The following is a 22464-nucleotide window of genomic DNA, read 5'->3' on the forward strand; positions in this document are numbered from 1 at the left end:
TAAATATGATGACTTTCAGGGTGGGTTGGTTTACTTTTCAGAATTTTGAGGAATTCGTGTAATGTGACACAACATAGTATTGTTTATCAAAGTAGTTTAAAATTATGTATGATTTCAGAATAATGTTTTCTTTTCTTTGATTCCTTGGGGTGCTCCTTTATTAATGTCACCTTATAGCTATCAACTATCTGTCTTCAAAAAGTAATATTTTTTAATCACTTCTTAAACTATTAAATTAATAATCATGTTTATTGAGGCTGTATATTGTAATGAGAACACACTTATAAGGAGATTATATATTATAATATAGCATATATATTAAGTATATATAGTTTAAATAATATTTTATGAAATGTATATGTATGTGCGTATATATGTTTATACATATGGTAATGGAAAATCCAGAGGCGGTTTATGCTATGGACTGAATACCAAGTAGATCAAGTCCATGTCGCAATTCACTGGGTCAGAACAGAGGGAGTAATGCAATTAAAATTAACAATATATTGCCCTCGGTTTGCTTTCCCAGTAGTTGTGTTTTGCTTTCTCCATATTTGTATGTAGAGTGCTCTCATCAAAATGGGAATGCAAGCAAGCCCCCAAAAGAAGAGACTGTGATGCCTGCAGTTTTGGGGATGAGCAACAGGTGGTTCTAAATGGCTTGAAAAAGAAAAGCAGGCCTATCACCAAAGATTAGGGCAGTAGTCACTTCTAACCCTAGTAGAAACAAAGGTTTACTGCAAACATCTGCAAAGGTAAAGGCTGATCAGATGCTGTAAAATGCATGCCAAACATTGTTAATGGTGGTGTACCAAAAAGACTGCATTTGAAATAAAAGCACTATGTTAGTGGTCAGTTCCCACTCCCTGCTCGTTCTTACCCTCTGCTCAGAAATACACCCAAATTTTGTGTGAGACACATCAGCTTAGCTATTAGGAGTGGAGAGAAGCCAGTATTATAACATATAATCCAAGCTTCATGAGATCATCCTTGCTGTTCTCGAGTGTGTTACACCTATAGATACCTCTACAATGGTATTGTGTTTGTAAGTAACTTGGCGAGGAATATGAGAAATGCAGTCCCAGGTGGAACAACAGTGAAAATACAGGATCCTGGACAACCAGCTCTAGGTGGCCCTCCCTGAGCAGGCTGATTGGAGCAGATGACCTCCTGAGGTCCCGTCCAACCTCAGCCATTCTGTGACTCTGATAGAGTGGTTGCAGAGATGGGGGATGGGATCTTATTCTTATGCATTGACACCAATCATCAATCATTCTTAATTTTTTTTTGAGTGGAGTGGTGATCTTACTCAGACAATTGTTGGATGAACAATTCTGTATGCTCAAACTGTCATGCTTTTTCTTTCTACTTTGGAAATTATTTTCTTGCTTTTTATGTAATTTTGAAACTCCAGCATCTCTCTCCCTTGGGGTGTCTGAAGTAACCTACTCTGAGGGATCACCACCTATTGTCACGTTACCCAGAGATAATCTCAGCTTTTTCATGGCACAGATGTTTTCTGTGAAGATAGTTTTTCCTTTCCTCTGGCAGTGCAGGTATAATGCTGGATGGCCAACACAGAGGTCTTTTAATTCACTAACAGTCAGTGAGTTTCTCCCCTGAAAGAGGGTTGAAATGTTCATTAACTTTGGTAAGATTTAAGTTTCTTTCAGGAAAAAAAAAATAATCCAGGTGGTGTTTCCTTCTTGTTGAGGGCACTTATTCCATATGGGGGATTACATGTGGGTGAAATAATCTCTCACTGTGAGAATAAATCATGATCAGATTAGGTTACCAGAACTGCAGAAGAGAGGGTGCAGTCTGAATCAGTGTAACGAGCTATTAAAATCACAGCCAGCTCCCAAACTGGCTGTTAAACCTTCTGCCTGGAAGTGCCACTCCTCACCACTGCTGCCCAGTATCCTGGCTGCTCTTCCTCCTCATCTTCCTCCTGATTGCTCCTGGGTGTGATGTCTGGGAGGCCCAGTCCCTGCAGTGCTTCTGGCCCCATAACTGTTTCTCAGCACCACTGCTCGGGCTCTCTTAGGTGGGTCTTTGGTGTTGGCCAATAGCAAGCATGATCAGGGCAAGCCTTCAAAATGAGGGCTAACAATTTATTCAAGATGAAATTCCATTCTCTTTACATTCTTAATTTTTTAGGTCAGACTCAGTACAGCGATTAGTCCAGTATACATTTGTGCACACAAAGTATAAATCTGAGGATCTGAATTCATTTGAGCCATGCTGCCATACCAGCTAAGTGCATGGCCTGTGATCAGCTATTTTTCTAAAAGTATTTAATATCCCATCTATAATACAGCATATAAACATAATTTTTAATTTATTAATATGTAATAAAGCATTTTTATACTCTCTAAATGAGATGTTCTTGAAGGTTTCCTTCTTCATCACCGTTACAGCTGGATGGTATTTTATGGAATGTTTGGTCAGTGTTAATGGGTATAGGTAACATTAAAATACGCAGATGTGAGGACATGGTAGGCAGAAAACAGTTCCTATCTAGTCATATCCAGTTTGGCACGCAGATACAACTTTCATAGAAGCTATTCCAAAAAATTTCACGGTGGAAAATGGGTAGCACTTATTAGACATCCATGTGTGAACGGTAAATGGTGGAGTGACTTGCCATCTCTGGGTGGAAGTGAGCAGAGGGTTAACATCAGCAGGAACTAAGGAGATGTGGGAAGATAGAGTGGGCTTTAATGTTTAGCTTTTACTCCCCTGCCAGTTGCCCTATGATGATATATGCCCTTTCACCCTCCTCAGAAGTTATGTTCCATCTGTATACTTTTACAGTGTCAAAACAGTTAGAGCTTACACCTATTTTCTGACCATTGGATCCCAGAGGTATAACTTTTGTTCCTGTTCAGTTGCAGCTGAACCCAAGAGGGATCTTTTTCTCTGTCATTTGTTAACCTTGAGGTTGTGTTGGTCTGACATCCTGACTTTCACACACAGTCAGAAACCTGGGAATAATTGTTAGTTTTCTTTGTGATGATCTGTGATTAGAGAAAAACAAAATTAAATATGAGAAAAAATGAAAGCCTATTGACAGATGGTATCAAAATGTACCGGCTTTGCCAAAGCCCAGGCAAAATAGACATCACTGAAAATGTAAACAAAATTAACAGCCTCAGGCATGGTGGTATAAGGATTAGCTAATTTATCTATGCATTAGCTCAGAACTACATAATACAGTGATCTTTTCTCTGATCTGTTCTATTCTTTCAAGTAAAGATTTATTTATCACTGATTAAAATTAACACAACCAAAAATCCAGTAGATACATATTTTTAACATAGGTATGTGTGATTGGAGTGCCTTTGTAACACAGTGTGACTTAAAACAATTAAGAAATCACAGGGTCCTTACTACATTCAAAATAGGAAACTGAATGTGATTTTTCCTTCATCCCCTCCTCCCAGACCCTTGGCTGCCATGCTTCTCTCTTTTGGCATATGTTACTACTGACAGTACAAAATAGGTCCAAATAAGACGTATTACTGTTAATCCTAGAAGCTGTGACCAGCTGCACTTTCAACTGCAGAATTTATGGATGAAGATTCAGCTGAGATTCATTCTACCACTGTTAGTAGAATTAAAAAGCACATATATGCAGTGTACCTTTTGTTCTGCTTCATGGTACAGCTGAAAAATTGAAGTGAAAGGTTCCATTTGGGAGGCTGAAGTATACAGGGCACTATACTATCAAAATCAGAAGAAAAATTAGATTTCAAGGAATGACTTCGTCAACTTACTTTTATATTAGAATTATGATAATACCCAGACTTAGACTCTCATAATTCTGTCCACTTCCAAAACTCAATTTCTTTATTCTGGTTAGTCACTCCTCCTCTTGCATTGGTCAGGATCAAACTAGCATAAGACAAACAGGGTGTTGCTTTTCCGCTTATTCTGTATCCAACAACTGAAAGCCTTCCAGCATTTAAGTATTATTGGAGCAGCTGCAGCATAGAATCGTTTTGACTTGTTGGGCAAGTGCCTTTGACTTGGAAGAAGACTAAATTGATGAATAACGTATGTTTACCAATGAAATTTTCAACAAAACATTGGCTATTGAATGAAGATCAGCAATTCTATTAAACCACCTATTTTATCCCATATTTTAGTGTAAAGTAACAAGAAGGCATCATAGGTAACCTCACAGTGTACAGAACACCAGGGAGATTGTGTGTGAGAAAGCCAAGCACAGTTACGCCTTTTTGGTCAATGCATATCTTTAGGTCTGTGCATACAACAGCTGCTGGAAGGCACTGTTGCATGGTTCCCGGGAACTCTTTCCTGCTCAGGGTGAATGCTGGAAGCTTTTAATAACTAATTGAGCTCCAATTCTTAAAATAATTAATGAAAAAAATTATCTTTTAACATATTCACTTAGATACTGCCAGGTTTTTGTGACTTCTATTATTTGCCCAGTTGCTGCCTACCACTTACTAAAGTTGCATACACTGAATGTACATTTTGAGGGGATTATAAAGTGGAAATCATATAATTTCAAAGTGTACCATAAAAATAATTCCATGTTTCAAACTATTTTGACTTTTTCAAATGTAGGTACTGTTAATTGATAAGAATGTATCAGATCGTATTGACTACAAAAACAAACTTAAGAAATTAACATTTAAATAATAAAACAGTTCTTTCCTGGTCATTCTCAAATGATGTAATATTCAATTGTTGTGTAAGATACATGAATATTCTAACTTTTTTTTTTATAAAGTATGGGATATTGAAATATATTTCTTCTATGAAGGATAAAGAAAGAAAATGATATGTGCTTGAAAAAAGTCCAGACAATGTATTATTGTTTTTTTAATTTTTAGATATGGTTTTCCTTTTCATTCTTGCTTTAGATTCTGTTGCAGTTACTTAAGGGTTTTTTTCATTAACTGTATCTTGACTTGAATTACTTCACAATTCATACAGTTCAGTAAATCTGTGCAGTTATGGAAGGGATGTTCTACCATTAAAAGTCTGGATTCAATAAACAATAGGTGATTTTTTGTTTATTGAAACTGCCACTAACTGCACAGTATTTTATTAAACAATTTTCACTGCTCCTGATTTAGTTAAGCAACATAGCCAAATGCTGCTCATTGATGTCAGCAGCTGACCTGAAAATAGAGATTTTAGTGAAATAACTCTAAATTTACAGCTGTGTAACTTGCATCAGAACATGACCTATCAAGTTTCAGCTTTGGGTTCTAGTAAGTATATTTTATGTAAAAGCAATTTACATCATTCTTTCAAAACCACATCTGTTAATCTATAATTACTTTAAATATAACCAGTCTAATAATAATAAATACAGAGAAATTCAAATATATAGTAGTGCAATAAAGCAGTTATTAACAAACAGATCTGTTGCAATTAAGTTTCTGCAGATTTGCCCTCCCTAGTTAAGTAAAACTCCCATTGATTATGGAAATAGTTTTGCTGCAGGTGGAAGGGGATCAGAACTTGGATTAAGTTTCTAACAATTAGTTTCATATTTAAAATAGGATACATGTGGAATGTAACTTTTGGGACACCTATTTTCATTGTCATCCTACATCTTTGATTTAGGGAATCACAGAATGTTAGAATCATTTATGTTGGGAAAAACATTTAAGATCATCAGGTCCAAACATGAACCTAGCACTAAACCATGTCCGGTGCCACATCTACATGTCTTTTAAATGGCTACAGGAGTGGTGACTCCACTTCCCTGGGCAGCCTGTTGCAATGCTTGACCACCCTTTCACTGAAGAAATTCTTCTTAATATTCAGTCTAAACCTCCCCTGGCACAATTCCAGGTCGTTTCCTCTTGTCCTGTCACTTGTTACTTGGGAGAAGAGACCAACACCCACCTCGTGCTTTCAGGCAGTTGTAGAGAGTGACAAGGTCCTCCTTGAGCCTCCTTTTCTCCAGACTAAACAACCCCAGTTCCCTCAGCTGTTCCTCACAGGACTTGTGCTCCAGACCCTTCACCAGCTCCACTGCCCTTCTCTGGACACCCTCCAGCACCTTGATGTCTTTCTTGTACTGAGGGGCCCAAAGCTGAACACAGGATTTGAGGTGCAGCCCCACCAGTGCTGAGGACAGGGGGACGATCACTTCCCTAGTCGCGCTGCCCACGCTCTTTCTGATACCAGCCAGGGTGCTCTTGGCTGCCTGGGCCACCTGGGCACACTGCTGGCTCACGTTCAGTTGGCTGTTGACAAACAGCCCCATGTCCTTTTCCACCCGGCAGCTTCCCAGCCGCTCTTCCCTGGGCCTGTAGCGCTGTGTGGGCTTATTGTGACCCAAGCGCAGGGCCCAGCACTGAGCCTTCTTGAACCTCCTACAGCTGGCCTCTGCCCATCGGTCCAGCTTGTCCAGATGCCACTGCAGAGCCTTCCTGCCCTCAAGAAGATATCAACACTCCTGCCCAAACTTGGTGTCATTGCAGACTTACTGCGGGTGCACTCCATGCCCTCATCCAGATCTTTGAAAGAGATATTAAACAGAACTGGTCCCAGTGCTGAGCCCTGGCAAACACCACTTGCGACCAGCTGGCAAACTGGATGTAAGTCCATTCCCCAGCACTCCATTCGTGGGCTTGGCCATCCAGTCAATGTTTTACCCAGCAAACAGTACGTCCACCCAAGTGTGAGCAGCCAGTTTCTCCAGGAGAACGCTGTGGGAAACGGTGTCAAAGGCTTTACTAAAGTCTAGGTAGGCAACATCCACAGTCTTTCCCTCATCTGCTAAGTGGGTCACCTTGTCATACAAGGAGGTCAGGTTAGTCAAGCAGGACCTGCCTTTCCTAAACCCATGCTGACTGGGCCTTACCTGCCGGTTGTCCTGCATGTGCTGTGTGACGGCACTCAGGATGATCTGCTCCGTAACCTTCCCCAGCACTGAGTTCAGGCCGACAGACCTGTAGTTCCCTGGATCCCCCTTCTGGCCCCTCTTGTCAATGGGCATCACGCTGGCTAACTGCCACTCAGCTGGGACCTCCCCGGTCAGCCAGGACGGCTGATGAATGATCGCAAGTGGCTCGGTGAACACGTCCGCCAGCTCCCTCGGTACCCTTGGGTGGATCCCATCCAGCCCCATGGACTTGTGTGTGTCTAAGTGGTGTAGCAGGTTTCGGACCATCTCCCCTTGGATTATGGGGGCTTCATTCTGTTCCCTGTCCCTGTCTTCCAGCTCAGGGGGCTGGGTACCTGGAGGACAACTGGTCTTGCTATTAGAGACTGAGGCAAAGAAGGCATTAAGTACCTCAGCCTTTTCCTTGTCCTTTGTCTCTATGTTTCCCCCTGCATCCAATAAAGGATGGAGAGTCTCCTTAGCCCTCTTGCTGTTGCCAATGTATTTCTAGAAACATTTTTTCTTGTCTTTTACAGTGGTAGCCAGATTAAATTCTAGTTGGGCTTTGGCCCTTCTAATTTTAGCACGGCAGAACTTCATGGCATTCTTGTGGTCCTCCTGAGTGGCCTGCCCCTTCTTCCAAAGTTCATTGACTCTCCTTTTTTCCCTGAGTTCCAGCCAAAGCTCTCTGTTCAGGCCAGTCTTCTTCCGCGCCAGCTTGTCTTTCGTCACATGAGGGTGGCCTCCTCCTGCACCTTTAAAATTTCCTTCTCAAATCATATCCTGCTTTCCTGGACTTCTTTGCCCTTCAGGACTGTCTCCCAAGGGACTCTGTCAACCAGGCTCCTAAACAGGCCAAAGTCTGTTCTCCAGAAGTCCAAGGTAGAACGCCTGCTGACCCCTCTTCTTACTTGTCCAGGAATCAAAAATTCTATCAATTTATGATCGCTCTGCTCAAGACAACCTCCAACCATCACATCATGCATAGGTACTTCTCTGTTCACAAACAACAAGTCCATCAGGGGGCCTTCCCAATTTGTCCCACTCATCAGCTGTGTCAGGAAGCTCCCTTCCACACACTGCAGGAACCTCCTAGACTGTTTCCCCTCTGCTGTATTGTATTTCCAGCATAGGTCTGGTAAGTTGAAGTTCCCTACAAGAAGAAAGGCTAATGATTATGAGATTTTTCCCATATCCTTATAGAGTATTTTATCTACCTCTTCATTCTGGTTGTGTGGTCTGTAACAGTCTCCCACCATGATATCTGCATTGTTCTCCTTCCCCTTGATTCTCACCTATAAACAATTCACCCTACTGTCACCATAATTAAGTTCTAGACAATCAAAACTCTTCCTTACAGGGCTACCCCACCACCTCTCCTTCCTTGCCTTTTGAGGAGTTTATAACCATCCATTGCAGCACTTCAGTTGTGCCAGTCATCCCACCATGTTTCCATGATGGCAACTTTTTCACAGTCTTCCTGCTGCACAACGGCTTCCAGCTCCTCCTGTTTTCTACCCATGTTGTGTGTACTGGTGTAGGTGCACTTCACTTGGGTTATTGATTTCACCACCTTTTTGGGGGAGAAGCTCTAATTCCTATGTGACCATTCTTGGGTGCTTCTGTGGTTTCTGACACATTACTAACATTTGTGTCTTTACTGCTGCATGGATCTGCTTCTCCTAGCACTGCTAAGACAGCAGACCGAAGGGCCTTGCCAGTACATTGTCCCTCAAACATTGGCATGCTGCTCCCAGGCTTATTTGTAGCAAGCCTGTTTTTCTCCCTTTCCCCTTTCAAATCTAGTTTAAAGCCCTTTCAATAAGCCCTGCTAACTCCTGTGCAAGACGCTTTTCCCCCTTTGAGGCAGGAGTACCCCATCTGTTGCCAGCAGGCCTGGTGTTGTGTAGACCAAGCCATGATAAAAAAACCCCAAAATTCTGCCGGTGGCACCAGGCTCAGAGCCAGGTATCGATCTGCTGGCTCTTCCTGTTTCCTCCCTCATCATTCCCTGCAACTGGAAGGATAGAGGAGAACATCACTTGCGCTCCTGATCCTTTAACCAGCCATCCCAAGGCCTTGAAGACTCTTTGGAGTCTCTGCAGACTTCTTGTTGCACCTTCATTGCTGCCTACCTGAAAAATCAATGATGGACAATAACCTGAGGGCTGTAGGATGGTAGGAAGCCCCAGGGAGGCAGCAGACTGCCCTACGAAGTGGGTCCAGCCTGCACACGGGGCCTTCTGTTCCCTTCAGCAGGGAGTCTCCGATGGCAATGACCCGTCTTTTTTACCTCACGGAAGCAGTTTTGACCCAGGGCATTGGCCGACTTAGGCTGGGCGACACCTCCATGCTAGATGAACCACCCTCCTTGTTACTGCTCGGTGCCACCTGCCAAGCTGTGCGAGGGGACCTGGGGCGGTGGGGTGGCCACAGAGGGGACACACTTGCTGTGCCAGGCAGGAACTTGTCCCCATTGCCCCCTGTCCCCTACGTCACTGCATTCAGCCAGGCAGAGAGAGGATAGGGAATCCCCCCCGTCACGCATCTGTCTGCCCATTGGGGCTGTCTCGGGAAGGCAGGGTGTGATCCCAGTAGTGTCTCTCTCTCTCTGGCTCCCTGACCCTGGTGCTCCCCAGCCCCCTCCCCCCTCCCCAGAGCGCTGCCACTGAGCAGAGCATCCCCTCTGCCCGGGTGCAGCTCCCACGGGAGCGCTCGCTGCCGCCGGTCGGCACTGGGGTCAGAGCAGGGCACCGCCTGCGGCCCTGCACCTGGGTGGCAGCGGGTTCCCACCGGAGCTCTGTCTGGCACCTGTGTCAGTCGTGGTGGGCACTGAGCTGAGAGAGGCCATGGCTTTCTGCCACATCCTTATACATCTGCTCTTGAGCTTTGAGTATGGGCTGATCCATTTTGATTGGAGACGAGTTCCCAAAAGATCTCAGTTCCAAAACTAAATTCTGAACATCCCCAAGACACGTGGACAGACATAACTGAGGCCTGTGCAATGTGTTTTCCTACCTCAGCATGGGAAGGGAGATGGAGAGGGAAATGAAGGGTTATTAAGCATCTATCAGCCACTTTCCCTTACTACTGCCTACAGAATATGCATGGGGGCACTGGCCTTCCCTCACTCTGCTGAAAATTGGTTAAAAGAAATGCAGAAGACTTAGTATTAAAAGGAGAACAAGCTGGTGGGCGTATAACTGAAGCTTTGTAGCTAAAACACTCAGATGAATGATTATCTACTCCATGCCTAATGTCAAACAAATTAAAAAATCAGATGTGGGAGAAAAAACTTAATTCATTCTCATTTTGAGTCCCAACCTATGTATTTCTTCTGTGCAAGGGCCTGGGATGTCCCACATCTGGGCTGTTCAGCACCCTGGCTGTTAGGCTGAAAGCAGCTGATAGGGATTGAAATGCCCTTTGATGGACCAAGGGCTATCTCTTAGTCCTATTCTCTGGAGCTTCAGATGACTAAAGGGGAAATGTAGATAAACACCTCTGCTCTTCTTACTGGCTGGTGCAAGACAGTTGACCCTTAACAAACAGAAGTGTCTCTCCATTGAATATATCAGGCAGCTGTCTCTGGTGTCTGAAACAATCCTTTAAGGACAGATGACTATTTTTATCAATTTCAATGTTCAACTCAAAATAGATTTCCTGAGTCTAGACCAGGATTCCTACCATTCCATAGAACAGATTAAACCTATTAATGCAGTAGTGCTTAGACAAGTGTATAAATTGTCTATTTTTTTTTTTTTTTAATAATCACTTTGGAAAAGTATTTTGGACTTTAAAAACCTGCCTGATTTAGAATCTTTTTTTTTTTTAAAAGACTGTAGTCCTTATTCAAAGGCCAATGTGCAGAATGAAAAATCTGTAATTTATTTCAACAAACTTTGAATTAGCTTTTGATTTTTAGGACTTCCAGAGTAAAAAGATGAAAGATATACTTGCTGAGATAAGCTTAATCTAAGTTTCTAAAGTTAATATTAATTTCCTACCACGTAAAGGACTAAACAAAGCTACAAACTTTAAAATATATTTATTTAAATATGTTATCTGGTCTCCTCAGCTGAGAATGATGTTCTGATGGATGTCCTCCTTAACCTCTCTCTGCTGCATTTCATTAAAATATTTACAAATAGCATAGCTGTTTTGGTTGGGTTGGTTTTTTTTTTACCAAAAAAAAAAAAATATCCTGCATTCTTCCCTAGGATCACATCTTTTCTCCTCTCCACATGCCCTACAAAAATGCTTGTTGCCATATTTGTAAGAAGTGAGTCACTTTAAATAGCTTAATCTTGGAAGAGAGAACATGTTTCTAGAATTTGAATGCTGGAGAGAAGAGCAAGAATGAGGTAAACAGCTATTTGATGTCTGTCTTTTCACAGTAGCACAATAGCTAATTCCTAGGGCCTCTGACCTTTTAGTGTCCTGTAACAGAGTACTTGCATTAATCTGTTGCTTATCTGTCACCTACCACATTTGATATTTCCAGCCTCTGCTTTCAATTATCAGTCATTAGAGGCAGCACTGAGTAATTTCAGGAGAAAACGCCTGGAACCTTTGACCTGTTTTTGTCAGATAACCACAAGTGTTCACTGTAGATAAACTATCATTTCATTATATTCAAGATGTAAATGAGTGTCGTTTGTAGTGTATCAGCTTACTGTAACCTTTACCACCTTAAAATGATTAAAACTGACCAGTTTACTTAGTGCTTATACAAAGAATTCAGAGTCAAACAACGAAATTCAGTGAGATTAGTGTAAATGGCCCCTTATACTTACCAACTGTCTGTAAGACCCTCTGTTTTGCCTTGGCATGTATATCTAGTAGTTAAACAGTGACATTGACTAGTGAGGTTTCACTCTTTGTGAATCTAGTCGAGATCTTCCATTGAAAAATCAGCTTATTACAACATATCTTTGGTTTGTTCCGTGGTTTGCCAAAGAAGTTTTCACTTTCCCTATGTGTCACCACATACCAACCTCTTCAGGAAAAGTAAAGCACATGTCAGTGGGGAGCTAATCACTAATGAAAGAGCACGTCTCATAGTCCCTCATGCACTATGACCTAAACCCATTGCTAGCACTTTTTACATTTTTTAAGCTTAGTCAATGGTTAATCAGACATTTATAGCTGCATTGGTAAAATACCGATTACTTATTATACTGTCCATCCGTACATGTGCTTTGTGTGTTATTTTTTTCCCAGAAGGCAAATACTTTTGTTAATGAAAATTAATACATAGTATTTTCTCCTGATGTAAAAGATGACCCTTTTTCCCAAGTATCTTTTTGGTGTAAATTTGTCTTCTTGCTTCTTAGAGTTGGGCTTAGTGTTAATACAGTATGAATATTTCATCAGTTTGCCACATGGGTGGAAAATATCTTTCTTTCCCATCTTACACACAGGTGTTTGTGATATTCCCCTGAGCCATGATTTGTCTGATGTAATCGTAGTGGTACATCTATTAGTTTCAGGTGGTATAAAAAAAATATTTTTATAAGTCTATGCTAAGAATTCTGAATAATGAGAGCAAATGAAGAATTTTGTTGTAATCAGCATTGACCCTAACATTCTAGTTACTTTTACTTAGAAAGATTATATTCCTCCAATGGTTAAAAAAGGACTTCCTGATTTTCTGGTCAACTGGTTTTTAGATGCTGTGATCGGTCCCACGGAGATGCATTTTGGCAGATGAACCAAGCAGAGCTGGAATGACATGAGAACGCTCTGGAACAACTGCATGCTCAAAGATCTTAACCTGTACTTTTTGGGCTGCCAGTGTTGAAAAGCTTTCACATGTGAAATAAAAATATTTGAGACAAGGTGCCCCCCTGCACTCATGCCTTTTCAGCAGGACAAAGGAGCTGAGAGATACCCTACTGAGCATTCATGGTCTTCCCTGACAAGGCATTTATTAAATGCAGAAGGGATCAAGACTTGTGTATTATTTTCAGTATTAAAATACTCAATATCATTAAATAACATTTTGCTTTTATAACTTGGCTATCATTCTAGCCATTAGTCATTATTGCAACATCACCATCGCTACTTTTTTTTATGGTCTACTATATAATGCAAGATCTTAACTTGTCTAAATTTGTAAAATTTGTTTTTACATTTTGTACATTGGCCAACAGAAATTTGCAATTTGAGATTCTGGCTTCATTACAGAGAGTGAGACCTCCCTGGGCTGGGGTTTTTCAGTGTCCGGTGCCTGTTTCCTGCAACCCTTCATTTCTGCAGGCTGTTGCTACTCCCAAGTCCTGGCCTGTCTGTAAAAACTGTCTTTATCCAAGGAATTTTTGAACTTGTGTTCCGTTCAGATGGCGGTGCTGTCTTGTTGAGGTTTAACCTTGGATATACATGGAAACACAGATAAGTGCTATCTATGTGAGCTGTAAAATTAATTTCAGGCCCATCAGGAAGCTATCAGTATGCTTTTAGTAGTTGTGACTGGTTCTGAGAGAGCCCCACTGCTGGTATTGCAGACAGTTCTGACCAAACTATAATATATAGGGAGAAAACTGCTGTTTCCAAACTAATATTACTAATTAGAGGGTACTTGTAAGAAACTAGACAAAAGGAAACCTCAAATCCAAATAAAAATGAAACAAGCCAGGAGCACTGGCATTTAAACCTTTTATTTGACATCCATTTCTCTAATACTTACACATGGTGAGTAGGGCTTAGTTACCCATGCATGCTCGTAAATACCTGTTGAATAAATACTAACCAGAGATATCAGAAAGGATTGCTACATTATATGTCTGCCTTTAGTATATTTCTCATTTGAAGAGTATTGACATATCTGCTCCATGTCAGTGTCAAAATGCTCAGTTATAACCTTGGAAACTTGCAGTGACTCTGTACTAGAAAAAGTCCTCCCCAGTTCAGTGCATTTGCATATGCTAATCTCTGCCAAGTTCGCTCTGAAATGAAAAGCTTTACATGGACATTAAAAAAAAATAAAAAACAACCCCCAAACCTCAAGTCAGATCTCTGTATATCTCTCACATTTTAGAACTGGGCAGTGAAGCTGCTAAATAGACTGTATCCTGTTTCTCTTCAGTAGCAGCCCATTCATCTTCAGGTTCAGACCAGCCAGGTTACATGTTTCTGCCTCTTTTCTGCTTTACTTTTTCTACATAGTGTATGACGGCAAACCCATGTAAGCTAAATACACGCTTGAGCCAAGTAAACCTCACAGTTAGCAGACAATTTTCCTTTTGTCAACCACGAGAAAGTTCATTTTCACTGAAGATAAAGTGTTCCTATAGCCTATATATTTTATTTTGGTAGATTTTAAGGCAACATAGATTTGTACATTTTTAAAAAATATATGCTAATGAAAATGATAGTTTACATTTTTGAAAGCATGAAAAGGGAAATACACTGTAAAGGGCTAGCTACAGGGCTACAGGTGACTTAACTAGTAACTACTGCTCTAAAAAGAATTTAAATACTTTTCCTTCAATGGCTCTAACTTTAATATGGCCATAACTGCACCTTTATAAGGCAAGCCCAAAGTGTATTTTTTTAATACATTTCTATTTTGTAAGACCACATATACATTATAATAATACACACGTGCAGGTTTATAGATAAATATATATATATATATTTAAACACAGATATGAACATATGCATGTTGTGTATGTAGACAAAATTGCTTGAGTGTACACACATACCTAAACATATAAGTGTAAATATATATTGGAATAACTTACACATTTTATTATTTATACATGTAACGGTGATCTAAATATGCACTTTTTCAGAACTGACATTGTTCTTCTCTCAGATCTGAGGACCGTTAATACTAAAATGTAATAAAAGAGTAGGAGTTACAGGAGGGGACATTCAGCATAGCTGGATGCAGTCATAAATGTTTAGCTGATTATCCAAACAGCATCCCAGTTCTGAGTGTTTTAGGCTTTACCACCATCAGTACAAACAAAGCACCTATCTCACAAAGAAGGTAAAACTTCTCCAGAAGTGAGACATTCTCTCTTCTCATAGAGCACAGTTTCTTCAGAGATCAATGACACATTGCACTTTGTGGCCATGGAAACCATGGATCATTTTGCTTTCCACATCCATAAAATTTGAAGTATTACTTCCATACAATGGTCATCAGCCAGTACTGTGGCCTGTAGGTTCCACTGCCATATCAAAACACATATTCCATTGCAAAAGTCACTCCTAACTTGGTCAGAACTGCAGCAGACAATGGAATTAACCCCAAATCAGTTGTAAAACTCAAATAAATTAAAATTGTCTGCTTACTGGCCCTTATAATTCTGTGTGATCCTGAATCAAGCAATTATGAGGTTAACTTTTTTATTTTAAATGGTGGCAGTATCAAAAGCAGTGGGAGCTGCACCTGCCCACCCCTGCAGGTCTGAGGAGACTTCTTCAAGCCAGGAGTGTGCTCCCTTTGCTGCTGGGGTGCCAGAACCACTCGGCCCTGATTCACAGCTCCTGCTTCTGACCACTGGCAAGATGACACTTATGCCATTAGAGTACAACATGTGTTAATTTATATGATGTAACTGCTTCTTAAATATATAGTTGTCACAGTGTACTTTAGTACCACTTCAGAATTTATTACATTGAGCGGAAATGAGCAGCATTCCTCTCACCTGCCTGGTTATTAGCTGCAATTAGTGTTTTCCAAAGGTATCTATGACTCTGACATACTACTGATGTGCTTATGGCTACGCTGAAGTCCTAAATCCTTTCGCAGCTTTTAGTTTGTCCATATTTCTTGCTACTTTACAACATGTCCCCTTTCAGCTTTTTTTGATATTCTTTCCACTCCAGCTTCTGGAATTTGTATAAAAGCCATCGAGTTTTTTTTTTTTTTTCTTTTGAACTGAAGACACTGGGCTGATGGAATTTCCTTTAACTGGAAGCATGTCTGGGCTTGTGGTTTTATTATTTGCACAGTTTTATATTGTCCTGTTTGTTTACTTCCAAGCACAGGGAACACTCTATTAATCATGGGAAATGGGCACTCATTTCGCCTCTCTATTTACATTCAACTCTTTTTCTTACAGTTGAAAGGGACAAGGACTTCTCCCACCAGCGAAGGCACTACAAAGAGTTTCGCTTTGACCTTACTCAGATCCCACATGGAGAGGCAGTGACAGCAGCTGAATTCCGGATATACAAAGATCGAAGCAACAGCCGCTTTGAGAATGAAACCATTCAGATTAGCATATATCAGATCATCAAGGAGTATCCAAACAGGTACCTTATTGGCATGAACGTATCACATGCCGAATACTGTCTCATGTTTCTGTCTTAAGTAGGGAGACAATAACCGATCATAAGCATACCCTCGGCAAGGCATCACTGCTATCACGGGGGCTTGTGCAATATTAATTCCTAGGCAATGACAACAAACACCGAGCAAGAATAAAACTTATCTTCAATGTAATTTATTCCAGGTTTATGGAGAGTTCCATGTCCAACCTCACCAAATGATCTGCCCATGCTCTGAGAGGGTGAGGGTTCATGTTCTCAGTGAGCAAATGGTGGAGTTGTATGCACTGTCTAAGCATCTGGATTTGGGGAATGCACCATTTGCTGACACTGAGGTACTACAAGCCAAGATTTGCTTAGCTCCTTAAAGGCAAATAGATTGTTCAACTTTGTTTATGTTTGAAGGAGCATGGATTTTTTTCATGTGTTTTAATATTCTGCAGAATGTAATTAAAAGATAAAATCATGCACTAACATTAAGATGACATATGCACACTTAAGACATGCTGATCATCATAGCTGAAAATTAAAACAAATCATAGAATCACAGAATCACTTAGGTTGGAAAAGATCTTTAAGATTGTTGAGTCCAACTGTAAAACTAACACTGCCAAGTCCACCACTAAACCATGTCCCTAAGTGCCACATATGATGTTACACATGAACAAATCTGTGTGTGACATACTTCCAAGACTACAAGACCTAAGTAAACAACAAGATTTCACCAGGCAAAGTAGGTGAATACCTGAAAATTCCCATTGAAATGGAAAAGTAGCAATTCCAAGATGCTTCTGAAAAAAGCTACATACACCCAAATTTGGTTAAAATTAAAATTAAATTAGTTTATGTCTTTGCTCAGAAAAGTGGGGGAAGAAAGTTTTGTTTTGAGATAAACAAAAACTCTTCCTCATCTTGGAACATTTCTATCCCGGGCATGTTTAGCAAAAGCAAAGAAAATGGCAACCTAAACCTGCAGAGTGTTCTGGAGGAAAAAAATGCCCCATCACCAGTTAGCTTGAAGGTTGAGATGGGATTCAAATATCTTTCCTGCCCACAGAAGCCTGAGCTTGTACCTTCCAGGTGAGATCTCTGAACATGAAGTTACAAAATATTTTTGGCTATAAACAGGCAGTCATTTTATATGAATGGAGCAGTATCAACAAGAGGGTGAGCACTTTCCAGGATACCTTCTGCATTCTTAGTAAATGTGGGGACAAACAAAGCAGTGCAGGATTTTTTTTTTTTGCCTCTATCGTCAGCATGCAAAAAATCTTTTGACATAGGTTCTAAAAGATAATTCTTGGAGGAAGGAACAAAACAAGAAGGAATAAAACATATCTTTGTAAAGAGGTCAAGGCTAGGGTGGTGAAAGCTCTTCACCTGAAAACTCAACAGAGGTGGTATTTTTTTGATAATTAATAGAGAAAGTTAGTTTTTCTAATCCATTGAATGTTTTATTTTGGGGTTTTTGTTTGTTTGGGTGTTTTAAATGTTTTGCCAGTAGGTAATTTCTATTCTATTTTAGAGAAAGCAAAACTATTTACTACTCTGAAGCAAGATTGCAATTTAATATGATCTGACTTGTTAAAATGACACTTGTCTCTGTGAAGCCATTAAAGAAAAATCTTGATTTCTTTCAATACATAAACATAAATCTATAAACATTTTATATTTCTATTTATAAACATAAAACCCCCATATCCTCTAATGAAAGCATGACGCCACAAAGGAGGTCATGCAACACTATGCCACCCATCTGATTTCACCAGTATAACTACAGAAACTTCAGATGCAGGCCAAGTGTTTCCCTTCTATTGTAGAATTTGCCAGTCTCTACTTACTTATGAAGCAAATAGCAGCAAATGCCTCAGCGGGACAGGATGGGAGAAGACCACAAGGTCTTCACTGTTCAAATTATAAACAAGGAACTTTTCCCACAAGCTTCCTGATACCTCTGATACCTCCAGACAAGCTTCTTGATACCTCTCTCCTTTTTTTTTTCTTCTATTTTTTTTTCTCTCTTTTTTTTTTTTTCAATAAAGCCACAACTTTTTCTTTGGAGCCCAGACTTCATTAGTGTTATTCTTGACTTTGTCAGCTCAGGTTTGTCCTGCGTACGTGAATGTGAGGGTGAGAGAAATGTGAGGGTGATGAGACATGGGAGCAGGTTCCCCAGAGAAATTGTGGCTGCCCCATCCCTGGAAGTGTTCAAGGCCAAGCTGGACAAGGCTTTGAGCAACTTGATCTAGTGGAAGGTGTCCCTGCCTTATGGCAGGGGAATCAGAACTAGATGGTCTTTAAGGTCCCTTCCAACCCAAACCATTCAATGATTCTAGGATTCTGTAGTGTTCCACACTCCTTACTAGTGCCTTCCCACAGCAAAATGACTGGGTTTGACCCTGATCTTTCACCCTTCCTTGCTTTAAACAGGAAACATGGATGTCTAACAGCGCTCTGCAATCCCAAATATAGTCCTGCTATGCTTTCAGGCAAGGAGTGGTCAGGGTTTAGGGTTTCTGAGCTGCAGGCTAAGGATTATGTTGTAGTCTTGGGCATTTTTCTGTCTCTGTGGCAGCGTGGCTGCTGAAGTGTGTGTGTATTGAAATCACTTCAAGTTTGCTGAAATTACAGTCTTTGGGACTGAAGTTTTCTACTTGTTCTAAGGAAGCACGTAAAACATAGCCCGTGGCAAGGCAAACTTTCCTACACAGCCCTGCCAATGTATTCCTACCTGGATCTTTTCTCATGATGGAAGTAATGTAGTGCAACAGGCTAAATCCTTGTTCATGATCTGCTGGCAGCTAGCCACTAATTTAACTAAACCCTAAGGATTCTTCCCGTATTAGGGAATCCTCAAGTGGCATTAAGATACTAAAGCAGCTTTCTGGAATGAGGCGAGAGGTGAAGCAGTGTTATGGGGATGGCCTATTACATAGTAATCGATTTGATCAGGTCGAAAACTTTGCTGGGTTTCAAGGAACATATAGATGTTTTATTCCACCTTTAGTTCCTTAAGTGACCCAGGAGATGTGGAGCTTCTTAGACATTCTGCCTGCAGCCTCTTTGTTGAAATTCTGGACTGTGGTAGCATTTCTGCTGTAGACAACTGGCCATTTGGGACCAGACTGAGATCACTAAACTTAAACAGCCTCCATAAAGGTAAAGCCAATCAGCTGTATTCTGCCTGAATGTTGCATTTCAGGCTATTTACGACATAATACCTTACTTTTTTATTATGTGTTGTGGGCTATTTTTTAAATAGAAATATTTTTTAAAATTAAAGCCAAAATTTGCAGCTGTTTTTCATTTTAAGTGTGATCATTTTTTTTTCTTTTCACAGCATAAAAGAGAATTTTTAAATCAAAACTGTCACAAAATGTGATGAGAAGTTTGAATGAATGACACCAGCTAATGAGGGAATCCTACTGCTAAAGTTCTCACTGCCTTCTCAGGGGTCGGGTTTTTACCCTACATTTGTATCAACTGTGAAAAAAGTTGGATTTTTTTCTGATAAATACTTTGAATTTCTGTAGCAAATTTCTTTTATGTGGGCTAAATCATTAGCATTGGTCCAAGAGACATTTTCTTTATTCTGTTCTATGTTTTTAAGAATCAATTCTTGTTTTCTTTAGATACCCACAACTAATTATTATTTCATTTGCTGAGTTAATGTGTAGCAATCTGCCTCTTTGAGTCTATATACCTTAATCAGATCATTTTGCTTGTAGGAAGGTAAACAACAAGATTGATATATCAATGCCAAAGACATTTGGGTGTGAGTTTCTGCTGCAGTACAACTAATAAAGTCACACTGAGGAGAGATCCACAGGGGAAGTTTGTCCTTTATAGGAATTTCTGGACTGTACCGTTAGTAGTGCCCCATTCTAATTTGGCACGTCAAACTGTGCAACCTGAATTCTGAGTACATTTAGTATCAGTCCCAGCAAAGTTTGGAGCTGAAACAATCTATATGGGAAAACAATTATGTATTCTAGGGGGAGACAAGACAAATATGAAATTAGAGCACTGTGATATTGTAATATTCTATATTCCAAACAATTTTACATTTTTCTATTAAATGTACAGAATGATGCAACAAATATTTATAAATAATGATCTTCAAATCTGTCACATTCAGAATTAAATCTTCCAGCTTTAAAGTTCTGATAAAACTGCTTATTAGAGAAAGAAGTCGGCATTTAAGACTCCAGGGAGTACTATTTTTGAGCTTGTGGTACGTCATTGATTTGTTCAGTGCTAGTACAGTAGGTCAGGCTTTTTTGAATTGTAAGACTGTTTTCATGTTAGCTCCAGAAGGAGAACGTATGTTTTCTCCTTGTGCAGTCATTAGTACAGTTCTACTATAATGGAAGTAATAAGAGCCCAGCAAAAGATTATTCTTTAACAGAAGAAAAAAACGTAACTTGAAAGAAAGCACTTTCAAATTTCTTTAAAAAAAAAACACAAAAAACAAACAAACAAACAAAAACCACAAAAACCCAACAACCCTCCTTTATCATTTCTGAGCTCTTTAACTTGAATCTGCAGATATTTCTCACTTGTAAGTAAACACATGCTTGTCATAGCTCATTTGGTCTTAGTTTCCTGAGTGTTGAATGACCACAGTTTCAAGAGCTACACAAGATGGTTTTTTTCTGTATAAGACCTTCTAGGTGTATTTACAGTGTTTTGTCTAGATAAGACAACAACTCACTATCATGTCATTGCAATTAAGCAACATAAGACTACACTGATGGGACCACTGTATTTTTAAATCAACTTTTTATACACAAAGACTATTACTGCTGTCTGTCGTACCTCTTTAAGTATATATTCATGCTGTCTGTAAGGTAACAATAAGATTCCAAGGTTTGTGTAAGCCAAGCCTGTCATTAGTTGACTTGGACAGTCAAAATATAGAATAAAATATTTTTTCTTGTATATTATTGTTTTGATTACTATTTACGGCAGAAAAGAGATTTCTGTAACTATAGATTTAGGTTTAAAAGGCTAAATGGTGAAAACAATTTTTAGTAATTCATGCTGCTTTGTAGAAACATGTCAAATGAAACTGATGAGAGTTACTATTTACAGCAGAAAAGAGATTTCTATAACTATAGATTTAGGTTTAAAAGGCTAAATGGTGAAAACAATTTTTAGTAATTCATGCTGCTTTGTAGAAACATGTCAAATGAAACTGATGAGATTTAAGTATCTTAGGTTTAGTCTGGTCATCATAGTAAGTTATTTGTAATACAGATGTGGTTCTGGAACCAATTGTGTCAGGAGATATGTGAAAACAGAACAAATACATGATCCATGCTAAACATTTAGTAACGTGATTATACTAACTCCCCTGAGCAGACCTTCTGAATTACTGGAAGATTTCATGGGAACAAATTTGAGAATATACCAGGGAACTGAGGGTTAAAATGTAATAATTACATTATTTAATCTTTATATAATTTCTACTTTGATATAGAGACTTATTTTCTAAATATCTGTACTAATATGAAAATGTTCAAACTGACATTCATGTTTTCTTATATGATATAGCTGCTGTCATATGTTATTAATAACAGATTTTTTTAGAAATGCTATGCCTTTGAATTTTGGTTGAAAATGGAACGTGATTTTGACATTTTTTTCTTTTACATTGAATGGTTTATAAAAGTTAATCTTCCCGAGACGTTTTAGTGCTGAAAGATGAATTCTTTATTTTGTGCATTTTTATCAGGAAGCTGGATTTTTCAGATTTTCCAGAGCTGTAGTTTTTAGATGTTAAGACCATTTCAGAAAAGTCTCTTGGGAAATACCTGTATTATATTTAACAATTACATGTTGGCTACAGCACATGCTGTACTGTGTTGTGATCAGGATATGTCAAAGGATTATTCATCTGGACTCCAGGAAGTTATTGTCAGCAAGGAAATTAAGGGCAAAAAAATAAAAATAATATTTGAATGCCTTAACTCTCTATTTTCTTTAACTTAGGGATGCAGACTTGTTCCTGTTAGACACAAGAAAGGCTCAAGCATCTGATGTGGGCTGGTTTGTGTTTGACATTACTGTGACCAGCAATCACTGGGTGATTAATCCACAGAACAATCTGGGCTTGCAACTCTGCGCTGAAACTGGGGACGGTAAGATAATAACTGTAGATTAAAATTCATCTGTGCTCGTCAGCTCTTCCTAGGAATCTTTTCTGGACAGGTGTTTTTTTGACTTGACTTGTTGACAATTCTCCGAGAGTTTAGAAGCAAAGAATACAAGTCTTATCTTGCCACAGCTATAGTCTGTAA

At 39.6% G+C, this 22464-nt stretch overlaps 1 protein-coding gene across 2 annotated transcripts in view; it reads left to right on the top strand.

Moving 5' to 3' along the window:
* The window catches only part of BMP5 (bone morphogenetic protein 5), a 62010-nt gene that overhangs the window by 12028 nt on the left and 27518 nt on the right, over nucleotides 1–22464 (top strand). For both annotated transcript variants that reach the window (XM_056344439.1, XM_056344440.1), the window contains 2 exons: nucleotides 15955–16147; nucleotides 22157–22305. In XM_056344439.1, coding sequence (XP_056200414.1) covers nucleotides 15955–16147; nucleotides 22157–22305 — 342 coding nt within the window. The remainder of the gene's footprint in view (nucleotides 1–15954; nucleotides 16148–22156; nucleotides 22306–22464) is intronic.

The sequence above is a fragment of the Falco biarmicus genome, chromosome 6 (assembly GCF_023638135.1).
Source record: "Falco biarmicus isolate bFalBia1 chromosome 6, bFalBia1.pri, whole genome shotgun sequence".
Taxonomy (NCBI): Eukaryota; Metazoa; Chordata; class Aves; order Falconiformes; family Falconidae; genus Falco; species Falco biarmicus.